The sequence below is a fragment of the Cetorhinus maximus genome, chromosome 21 (assembly GCF_964194155.1).
Source record: "Cetorhinus maximus chromosome 21, sCetMax3.hap1.1, whole genome shotgun sequence".
Classification (NCBI taxonomy): Eukaryota; Metazoa; Chordata; class Chondrichthyes; order Lamniformes; family Cetorhinidae; genus Cetorhinus; species Cetorhinus maximus.
Window position 1 is genome coordinate 38,964,412 of NC_135899.1, and position 12,302 is coordinate 38,976,713.

At 42.8% G+C, this 12,302-nt stretch overlaps 1 protein-coding gene across 1 annotated transcript; it reads left to right on the plus strand.

Moving 5' to 3' along the window:
- The first annotated feature begins 8,031 nt into the window (after positions 1-8,031).
- Positions 8,032-11,620, plus strand: LOC144695844 (uncharacterized). The gene has a single exon (XM_078566873.1). The coding sequence runs from the start codon at positions 8,304-8,306 to the stop codon at positions 9,426-9,428; it is 1,125 nt and encodes a 374-aa protein (XP_078422999.1). The 5' UTR covers positions 8,032-8,303; the 3' UTR covers positions 9,429-11,620.
- The last annotated feature ends 682 nt before the right edge of the window (positions 11,621-12,302 follow it).

The following is a 12,302-nucleotide window of genomic DNA, read 5'->3' on the forward strand; positions in this document are numbered from 1 at the left end:
ATATCTCAACCTAAACCCAAATTTTCAGATTCATTTGATTCTTGTAGATTGTCTTCTGACCTGTTCTGAATCAAGTGAATCTCAAATACTCGGAGCTTAAGGTAAGATTACTTTAATATTTGATGGATATCCTTGGTTTCTTTTGAAATGTTATATCTGTGACAAGTGTTATGATATGGCAGGTGGTAATTACCAGGCTAACGAAATCCCAAATAGAAACTTGGCCAAGCTATCACCACAATTTGAAATTTGTATTTTTATTAAGAGAAGGTGTGCATACTGAAGACAGAAGTAAAGATTCCAGTACCAGTTTTTGAGATTTTAAACATGAAATTAAAACAATTATTAACAAAATAAAACTTAAGCATAGCTAAATTTACTCTTAACATTTCCCAAAAGATTTCTACTTTGCTAGGCTCACAAATAAACTATCTTTTCCAGGTAACAGTCCCAATATATTCTTAATCTATAAAACATCCAGCAATATTATTGCAAAGCACCCACTGTTGCTATAAGGGAGGTATGTCACAGGGCTTTTCTCTTCCTCTCACTCAACAATGGAAAACCAAGGCCTGTAACAAAACCTTGCTTTCTGGAACAAGCAAGCACTTCTCTGGGGTGGCTAGAGGTTGCTTTCTCACAGGTCTGTCTTCACACAACCCACTCTTCAAGATCTCACGTGGCCACACGCCTCATATAGCTTTCAATCTTTCCTTAAATATAGTTTCTTCCCTTTTATCTTTAAACCCATTATTCTTAACCTTCCTTTGAAAGTTACCTTTCCCAGAATCTAAAAATCTTTCATGTTGACATTATGGCCACCACTTTCAGGAAAATTAAACTTAATAACTTTGTTTTATTTATTTATGATCTTTGCCAGTTGTAAAACCTCCTGTTATGTCTCTTTGAAATTCAACAGCCAAAAATTCAACTCCTTATCTACCCCCCTAATGCAAATTCCTATTCATGCTGTATCTATTAGGATCCCATCTTATCTCGGCATCTCCACTTCAAAATGCCTGCTTTACACCTAATCTCTTTGATGATTTAAACCTTGCAGTCTGACACAGCCCCACAAGCCTGCTTCACAGTATCCCACAGTAATATTGGAAAAAATGATATTCACAAAAGTCTAAACCTTGGATTCTCTTATAGAAATAAGATATAGCTAACAGTTCTTTTTGGGATTTATACTGTTTGTATAACCACCGCAATTGCATGCTTTCTTATGAGAACAAATTTGTGTGTGTTTAAAACTTGAATTGTATTGGTTATTCAAAAGAGCAAAACTTGAATCATCTTCAAGTTCTGTATTGAAGAGTCACGAGCCCCTACTCCAGTTCTCTTGTTGGGGAGAATAATTAGAGGAGTTTTACCACGACCCCTATAATATCCAGGAAATTGTTCTTGACTGTCACTGAGCTGATTTAATTGCTTTTTAATTACACCTTCCAGTTGATGACACCCAGTTCAAAAGGACAGAAATATATCACCCACAAATAACAATGACTTCTTTACTCTACTAGGTTTAATCTGATTTTGAACAAAGCCTGTTTCATGAGGATGAGATACCTCAATGTCTTAGTGTTCACATCTCATGGAGTTTTCTTGCAATGTCCTCATACTTTAACTGAAAACTGCTCTCATATGCAAAATTGAGAGATTAAAACTTACATTACTCAAAATGAATCATTCCTGTTGTTTGATTATTATGGATAAATCAAAAATATGTCAATCAAAAATCATTGATTAAATAGGTTGTTGATAACATAACTCATTGATTACATAACTCAATCAAAGCTTATTCAAGGCTTTGAATTAATCTCAATGTATTGACAATAATACAGGATAAAAAATGGCCGAAGAAGTCACGAGCTTTAGTCTCAAAATGGCTTCCTTAACCTTGTGTTATTAACTCAATCAAGACCCTAAGCTTTAATGGATTTATTTTAATAAAAACTAACTTCTTTAGTTTCAACCTAATTCTAACCACCCCAGATTATCTACAGAGAGTCAGGAGGAGAGCTATGAGAAAGTTTCTCCCCGTCCCGTGCTCCTCTCTCCTGTGTATGTGCTGATCTCACCACTGCACGTCATCGCTGCCTTGGATGCTGTGGGTCTTCCTCTTCCGATCTGCTGTCAAACACATCCGAGGCTACACATCCCACACTGATGTTGTCAGTTGTCAAACACATCCGAGGATGAAGAATGCTATTCCCACACTAGAAATCTCTGTCAAACGTTTACCAGGGGAACTGAGACAGCAGCTGCAATAAGTGAGGTTTTATTCAGATGGGACAATGACAAGTTTAAATCCCCACCTGATCTGCTGCTCAAAGTCGCCTCTGTTTCACCGGTCAATTTTCCAAGCTTTAGGAAACTCATAGAAAGCAAAATACTGCAGATGCTGGAAATCTGAAATAAAAACCTTTATGCCACAATCAGCACCTTCTTTGGTCTTTAAAACTATCATTAACACTCCCTCTGACTTGTGTCCATGACATCTCTGTTAAATCTCTCCTGAGCTCCCGCCTATCCATGACCTTCTATTTTGCTCTACCTGCTCCACCCCTCTTTAACAGTATAAAATCCATCACATTTCTACCTCTCTTCAGCTTTGAAGAAGTCATACGGACTCAAAATGTTAACTCTGTTTCTCTCTCCACAGATGCTGCCAGGCCCACTGAGTTTTTCCAGTATTTTCTGTTTTTACTTCAGGAAACTCATTTTGTTCATATTTGGAGCAATTTGAATTTTAAACAATGTTCCATGTGGTGTGTTAAATGGTTCCTGCCCTCAAACCTTTATTTACATATGATGACATCAGAGGTCACATTAATATGGGAAGCCACAGTTTACAAAGGGATTTATCCAAACATCCCCCTTTTTGTTTGCAAGTTACTCCATATAAATAGTCCGTAAAGAAAATGATCATACTGAACAAAAACACTTTTTGTTTCTTTCTCGTCTGTCCCAATTTTTTTCTGTCCCTACACACGCACATTGCACAAATAATCTTGAAGGTATTCAGGTCTTCATTTCCAAATGATATCTTTACAAATGAAATAAAATAAACACTTTGCAGCAAATAGAAACAGTGTGAGAAAGATGCTTTGAAATGGTTTGTGCTCAGACTGCACCATCACTTTCTCTCTCCCAAACAGGTACTGGTTGAAATGCTCATAAGCAAAGACAATAGCCAGGCTCTCTTTCTCAATCTGTGTATAGTGTCGTTCAGTTTGTTTTAACGCTCTGGATACAAACACAGCTGGTTGTCCTTGCTGCATGAGGGTTGCTCCAACTCCTGTTTCACTGGCATCTCACTGCAGGGTGACTTCACCATTGACATCATAGTACCTCAGCACTGGTGTTGTCGTCACTAGTTGTTTGATGTGAGTGAAAGCTGCTCCTTGTTCTGTGCCCAGATACCACTGAACATCCATTGCAGTGAGCTTGTGTAGAGTCACAATCTGATGACGGTTCATTAAAAGTAGCGATGCAGGTCAGCGAGGCAATTTTTTAAAAACTCAAACAATATCACTGGGGCCCATTTTTCGAGGAACAGAATTGAAAAACAGAGAAGTTATGTTGAACTTGTATAGAACCTTGGTTAGACCACACTTGGAGAGCTGTGCACAGTTCTGATATCCAGATTGAAAAAGGACACAAAGGAACTGGAGAAGGTGCAAAAACATTGATAAGGATGATATTGAGAATTGAGAGATTGTAACTGTCAGGAAAGACTGAACAGGCTAGCACTCTTTTCCCTAGAAAAGTGAAGGCTGAGGGGTAACATAATAAAAATCTTTAAAATGATGAATTATAAAATTCAGAATTTTGGGGTAAATGGAGAGAGGATGTTCCCATTTGTGTGGGGGAGTCCAAAACTAGGGCCCAGAAATATAAGATGGTCAATAATAAATCTAATGAGGAATTCAGGAGAAACTTTTTCACCAAGAGAATAATTAGAATGTGGAACTTGCTGCCACAGGGAATGGTTGAGGCAAATAGTTTCAATGTATTTGATGGGAAGCCAGGTAAGTACATGAGGGAGAAAGGAATAGATCTGCTGATAGGGTGGGATAAAACAGGGAGGGAGAAAGCTCATGTGGAGCATAAGCACTGGTAGAAATCAGATGGGCCGAATGGTCTGTTTCTGTGCTTTAAAATCAAAACAAAGTACTGGAAATACTCAGCAGGCCAGGCAACATCTGTGGGGAGAAACAGAGTTAATATTTCAGCTCGAGATGACTTTTCATGAGAAACTAGGTTGGATTTTGGGCAGCTCTTCCATTTATCACTCCGGCAGCGACCCACCCGCCTGACAGTCCCCCTGTGAGTCCCACAGTCTTTGTGTCCCTTATTTCCTCAGTGTTGGTAATTCTGGAGTCAATCACCAAGCTACAGTCACTCCCTAAGCACAGATTACACCCTGAGCAGAGAGTCACTCTCCCAGGTTACAGCGTGACTCTCCGAGCACAGAGTCAATCCCAAAGTAGAGAGGCACTCCCTGATTCCCAGAGTCACTCTCCAATCACTGGTTCAGTCTCCTCTCCCAGTCTCTATTCTCTGTTCCTCTCTCCTGTGCCCCTCTCTCCTGTGCAGGTGCTGTTCCCACCACTGCACGTCATCACTGCCTTGGATGCTGTGGGTCTTCCTCTTCTGATCTGTTTTCAAACACATCCGAGGCTACACATCCCACACTGATGTTGTCAGTTTGAAAGTCTCCGAGGATGAAGAATGTTATTCTCACACTAGAAATCTCTGTCAAACATTTACCAGGGGAACTGAGACAGCAGCTGCAATAAGTGAGGTTTTATTCAGATGGGACAATGACAAGTTTAAATCCCCACCTGATCTGCTGCTCAAAGTCGCCTCCGTTTCACCGGTCAGTTACCCAAACTTCAGGAAACTCATGTTACTCCAGAAATATTTGGATTGGCTGTGAGAGACGTCAATCAGAGAGCCCCACCCACTCTGCCCATTCCCTCCTCTTCCTGTTCCACAGCTGCTTCACTTCCTGTAGGGACTCAAAACCAACTCAGGAGATGGTGAGTGAACGAACACAATTTATAATAATTACATCACATAATATCCACACTAATCTTCAGGCAGCCTGACTATCCTGTGGGGAATCAGCTGTGGAAATGCCCCTTATGCTGTGTGAGAACATCCAGCTGAGAGAGCTGTTTACTCGGTGCTTTGTGCTGAACTGTTTGCCTGGAGCTGTGTGTTGGATATTGAGTGTGTTTATTGGAAGCATTTCCCTTCTGATTTACAGGCTGACTTTTGTTGATGGCTCATTACTGAATATGAGAAGGTGAGGTGTAATTATCTGGGAGGTGCAGAGTGTCTGAGGATTCTTACTGATTTCCTATTGTTGAGTTGTGTGTGTGTGTGTTGGGAGCTGGTTATTATCCTGTGGACTGTGAATGGTCAGTTCTGTCTGTGTGTTGGGACCTGGATGTTTCCTGTCTTTTCAAATCCCTCCAAGACCTCCCACCACGCCCATCACTGAATTTTGGAGGGTACAGAAGAGGTTTACTAGAATGTTCCAGGATTGAGGGATTAGTTATGTGGAGAGACCGGAGAAGCTGGGATTGTTTCCCTTAGAGTAGAGAAGGCTAAGAGGAGATTTGTTAGAGACGTTTAAAATCATGAAGGGTTTAGACGGAGTAAATAAAGAGAAACTGCTCCCATCGGCAGAAGTGTCAATAACTAGAGATTACAGATAAAAGATGATTGGCAAAAGAATCAGAGGTGACTTGAGGAAAATCTTTTCCACATAGCATGGGGTTAGGATTTGGAATGCACTGTCTGATAGGGTGTTGGATGTAGCTTCTAGAGTAACCTCCACTAGGTTCAAACCTGGACTCTAAAGTGTATCCAATGCTGCTCCTGACATGTCTATCTACTGGTTTGATGATAACCATGGAATGAGGGCTGTGAGATTGTGGTGGAATACAATCCTGCTGCTGCTGATGGCTCACTGCACCTCATGGATACCCAGTTTTGGGATCTATTCTTACTTCCCTAGTGATGATTAACATGGTGAAGTACTCATTCATCAGTTGGGAGGAGAGTGGTAGTTTTCCTTGAACTTGTTTGAAACTATGAGACTCAATATTGAGACTTCCCCACCTGCTAGTGGGATGGGACATACCCAGGGATGGTGACGGAGGAGTCTGGGATGTTTCCAGATTAATACGATTCAGTGAGTATCACTGCTACTTGACCAGTCTGTGGGGCAGCTCTCCTCACTTGGGTACTTGTCCTCAGACCTTGGTAAGAGAGACTTTACAGATTTCACTGGGCTAAGATCATCCTAATCTTATTCTGACACAATGCCAGGATTGTCTGGATGTATCTGATTTCCCTCTTATTATTGGACTTTGTAGTGATTGTTTATCATTGTTTGCTAGGCCACTTCAGAGGGCAGTGGGACTTTTTTACTCACCCATGGGACGTGGGCATTGCTGACTAGGCCAGTGTTTATTGCCCATCCCTAATTGACCTTGTTCAGAGGGCATTTGAGAGACATGTAGGCCAGAGCAGGTAAGGACAGCAGATTTCCTTCATTCTGGTGAACCAGATAGGTTTTTATGATGATCGACAATGGTTTCATGGACGTTTAATTCCAGATTATTTTATTGAATTCAAATTCCGCTATCTGCCGTGGTGGGATTTGACCCTGGGTCTCCCAGCATTACCCTGTGTCTCAGTGACAATAACACTATGCCACTGCCTCCCCTGGAGTCACTTAGACCAGACCAGGCAGTTGTAGCAGGTTCCCTTCCCTAAAGGACAATATTTGGGTTTATAGGACAACCTGAAAGTTTTCATGTTTTTATTTTGATTCTGTTCCAAAATTTATTAAATTCACATTCACAACGTGGAATGGTCGAGGTGAATAGAAAAGTTTCCTTTAAGGGGAAACTAGATCAGCCCATAAGGGAGAAAGGAATAGAAGGATATGCTGATAGGGTGAGATGAGGAGGGGTGAGAGGGGGCTTCTGTGAAGCATAAACACCAACATGGACCAATTGGGCCAAATAGCCTGTTTCTGCCCTGTAATTCTATGTATATAACTTTCCGTGGTTGGATTTGAACTCTCAATCTCTGGGTTGTTAATCCAGCACCAGAGCAATTCAGCTGCCATACCTGGAGACACATTTATTGAAATGTCTTTAAAGATTTTACCTGAAGGCCTCGGCCTTTCCCAAAAGCCTGGGCTTGGATTTGACAGTTTTGCCCAGTGCTGTAGCTGATAGCTGAATTTGGGATGTGCAGTCTGAGCGAGTGCAGTGTATCTAATTTCCCAGGATAAACCAGAACCCTTCAATCCGCTACACTGAAGCAATATTTTCCTTAGCTCCTAGCACTTCCTGTCCAGTGTGTTTTCTTCAAATAATTTTGCAAGAGAAATTTCAAAACCTTTATTGAATTAACATTTCTCCTGAGTGTTTTTTATATTAAACACATACTCTAAGGGTAAAACTGGTCTTCGCCAGCACGACACGAGCTCATAGTGAATTGATAGCCCGTTTTACACTCCGCCCGACTGTCTTTTCCATTGTCCTCATGGTGCCTGGGAAGATGGGGGTCTGGGCGGAGGAAAGAAAGTAGCCACGTTGTCTGCTCCTGGTCACTATCCAGTGTCCCTGCTGAAAACAGAGGGTGTGTGACAGTCAAGTGAGGAAAAAGAAAGGACTTGTATCTGATCCCCACACAGGGGAATAGCAGACTGGCACTCACTGTGGGACAGTCTCTAACTGAGGAGTCAGCCCCTTCAGCAAAGGAGGAGAGGGAGTTGGAGCAAATCATGTTTCCTTTTCCTGTTTTACAGAGGGATTGCACCGTACTACACCAGAGAATACAGAGAGGATAGACACTGCAGATAGATCCTGACCATCACCCAAGGAACAACTACACAACTGGTGGGAAGACATCCAGTCCCTTCACAGCATTGCTCAACACAGAGAAGGTTGCGCAGTGAAACCATCACCTGGAAATCGGTCGGGTCAGGGGAGCTTTGACATATCATCAGATCTGAAACTGGTCAGTGGTGTGGAGCATTCCATCAGAACCAATCTTTCCGAAGGTTCATACAATTTCCTAACACACGAGGTGCACCTGTTGTACAACTGTTAACACAAGGCCAGCCACATGGTCGAGAATTCACTCAAGTGTAAGGTTTGACTGAATCTTCATCGATGCTCCTGAATCACCTTCACACTCATAGTGGGGAGAAACTGTTCAAGTGTGAGGTGCGTTACAAGGGCTTTGCATAATCTTCAGGCCAAATGTATCACCGATACATTCACACAGGCGAGAAACCATTTGTGTGCGAGATTTGTGATAAACGTTTTGTGAAGTCTTCAGCCCTCCTGATGCACCAATGCATTCACAATGGGGAAAAACCATTCACGTGTGATGTGTGCAACAAATCATTCACACGGTTATCGACCCTCCGCACACACCAACGCATTCACACAGGGGAGAAACCATTTAATTGTGAAGTGTGTAACAAATCATTCTCACGCTCATCGACCCTCCGCACACACCAACGCATTCACACAGGGGAGAAACCATTCAATTGTGAAGTGTGTAACAAGTCATTCTCACACTCATCGACCCTCCGCACACACCAACGCATTCACACAGGGGAGAAACCATTCGTCTGCCAGGTGTGTGAAAAATCATTCTCAGACTCATCGACACTCTGCGCACACCAACGCATTCACATAGGAGAGAAACCGTTCACGTGCAAGGTGTGCAAGAAATCATTCTCATGGTCATCGGCCCTCCGCGAACACCAACGTATTCACACGGGGGAGAAGGCATTCGCTTGCAAGGTTTGTGATAAAGCTTTTGTGAAGTCTTCAACCCTTCTGAGACACCAGAGGATTCACACGGGGGAGAAACCCTTCACATGTGAGGTGTGTGAGAAGGCTTTCACCAACTCTTCCGACCTTCTGACGCACCAGAGGACCCACAGAGGGGAGAAACCCTTCAAATGTGAGGTTTGCGATAAAGCTTTTGTGACATCCACAAAGCTCCTGGTTCACCAGAGGTTTCACACAGGGGAGAAACCCTTCAGGTGTGAGGTTTGTGATAAAGCTTTTGTGACGTCTTCTACCCTTCTGAGACACCATATGATTCACACAGGGGAGAAACCCTTCAGGTGTGAGATTTGTGGTAAAGGTTTTGTGACATCTTGGACACTCCTGAGACACCAGAGGATTCACACAGGGGAGAAACCTTTCTTTTGTGAGGTGTGTGACAAAACATTCTCGGTCGCATCGAACCTCCATGTACATCAACATATTCACAAGAGGGAGAAGCCATTCACATGTGTAGTGTGCAAGAAATCATTCTTACAGTCATCGACCCTCCGCAAACACCAGTGCATCCAGAAAGGAGAGTAACTCTTCAAGTGTGAGGTTTGCTATTAAAGCTTTTGTGATGTCTCTGACCCTCCTGAAGCACCAGTGGATCCGCACTGGTGAGAGACCATTCAGGTGTGAGGTGTGTGAAGGCTTTCACACAGTCAGTGTATCTCCTGGTCCATCAACGCACTCACACGGGGGAAACCCTATCGGTGTGAGTTCTGTAATAAAGCCTTCACACAGTTGTTGAACCTCCTGGAACATCAGTGAACCCACACGGGAAACAAACCCTTCCAGTGTGACGTGTGCCAGGATTGTTTGACCTACTCTTCTCTCACCATACCCGGATGTCTCCACACGGAGTTGGAGCCGGGTCCCCTGCTTCCAATACACAGAGTTGTCTGTGTTGTTTACCCTCCAGTGCTCACACAGGGGAGCTGTCATTCCAAAGCACTGTCTATCTCAGCAGTGCCTGCCTGGAGCCTGTCCCACCCATTCGTCCAATCGTTTCAGAAAGGCCAAGCTAACCTTTGACCAGGTCACCAAAAGAAGACATCAATATGCTTAGAAGCTCCTGTCTAAACTCAGCATCTTTTCAGTGCGTGTCAGGTTCAAGTCACTCGCTGACTCTCACTCTGACCAAGAAGGCCACCAGATACTCAGTGGTTAGAAAGGCTTCAGCTTCTGATCTACCAGCACAAGCACCCGGGGAAGAGCCATTCCTGGGGTAGTAATGGAGGGACTTCAATTAGCCTTAGCATCTCTGGTCTGTGGAGGGGAAGAATCAGCCAGGAATCCCGTTCCTCATCAGTGACCCCAGCTGAGTAGTCAGGGGGAGGGCAGGATGTGTCTCGGCTGTGACAGTCTCCATTGTCTCCCAACATTCACTGTCTGGGTCTACACATGCTGAATGGCCACTCGAACAGAGCACTAGAGGCCAATCAATGTCCACAGTCTGTACCCCAGGTCAGTACCTTGAGGATTGGAGCGAATGTGAGAGGACAACAGCTTGTATTTATAGAGCACTTTAATATAGTCAAACATCCCAAAGTGTTGCATAGAGACGTAATCAGAGAAAAATTAACACCGAGACTAAGAAGGAGATATTAGGAGGGGATAACAAAAATATGGTCAAAGAGGTGGGATTTAAGGAGGGACCTAAAGGAGGGGAGAAATATAAAGATGCAGAGAGGTTTAAGGAGGAAATTCAAAAGATCTCTTAACAACCAAGGTACATCTGTTACAAGCTCTGTTAACACAAGGGCAGCTACATGGAAGAGAAACCCATCAAGTGTGAGATTTGTGTTAAAGCTTTTGTGGTGTCCTCGAGTGTCCTGAGATATCAGAGGAATCACACAGGGGAGGAACCTTTCAGGAGTGAGGAGTGTGACCGAGTCTTCACATCTAGTACCACTTCCCAGCATTCTCCCCATAGCACATTCTTTCTTTTCAGGTAATACAATTCCCTCTTGAATGCCTCAATTGAACCATTGAAGCTGCCTCCACCACACTCTCAGGCATTCCAGATCCTGGAATCACACTCGCTGTGTGAAGTTTTTGATGAGATAACATAGAAGGTTCTTTGTTTCTTTTGCCAATTACCTTAATACTGCGCCTTCTGGTTCTCGATCCTTCCACCAAAGGGAACAGCTTTCACCTATTTACTCTGTCTAGATCCCTCATGATCTTGAATACTTCTATCAAATCTCCTCTCAATCTTTTTTCTCCAAGGAAAACAGTCCCAACTGCTCCAATCTATTTATGTAACTGAAGTTCCTCATCCCTGGAAACATTCTCATGAATCTTTTCTGCAATCTCTCCAATGCCTTCAGTCCTTCTTAAAGTGCAGTGCCTAGAACTGGACACTACTCCAGTTGAGTCTGAACCTGTGTTTTATACAGGTTTAACATAACTTCCTTCCTTTTGTATTCTATGCCCCTATTGATAAAGCCCGGGATGTCGTATATTTTATTAACCACTCTTTCAACCTGTCCTGTCACCACCAATGACCTATGCACATGTACACTCAGGTTCCTCTGCTCCTACATCCCCTTTAGAATTGTGCCCTTTATTTTATCTTGTCTCTCTGTGTTCTTCTTACCAAAATAAATCACTTCACACTTCTCTGCATTAAATTTCATCTCCCACTTGTCCGCCTATTATACCAATCTGTCTATGCCCTTTTAAAGTTCTTCACCATCCTCCTCATAGTTCGCAATATTTCTAAGTTTCTTATTGCCTGCAATAAGGCCTAGGTTATCAATGTATATCAGGAAGAGCTGGGGTCCTAACACTGACTCCTGGGAACTCAACTATAAACCTTGCTCCAGCCCATAAAACATCCATTAATCATTCCTCTGTTTCCTGTCACACAGCCAAATTTTGTATCCATGTTGCTACGTCCCTGTTATTCCATGAGCTCTAACTTTGCTCACAAGTTTGTTGTGCAGCTTTATGGAAGTCCATGTACACATCAACAGCATTACCCCCATCAATCGTCTCTGTTACCAAATCAGAAAACTCCAGCAAGTTAATTAAATACAACTTTCCCTGAACAAAATTTTGCTGCCTTTCCTTAATCAACCCACATTTATCCAAGTTCTTATTAATCTTATACAGGTGTAACATAACTTCCTTGCTTTTGTACTCTATGCCCCATTGATAAAGCCCCATTAAAACAGGTTAAACTGACTGGCCTGAAGTTGCTTTGATGCCAGTTTATTTTGGTCAGACCCATTTTTACCCCATTGAAGTTGGCTTTGCTCTAACAAATTATTCCTACTCTGCATTGTTATTTGGCCTTTTCCGTAGCCAACCTAAACGTTAAGATACAATGATCACTGTCCCTAAATGCTCTACTGACACTTTATCCATTTGGACCCCTCATTTCCCAAGAACCAGGTCCAGCAAATC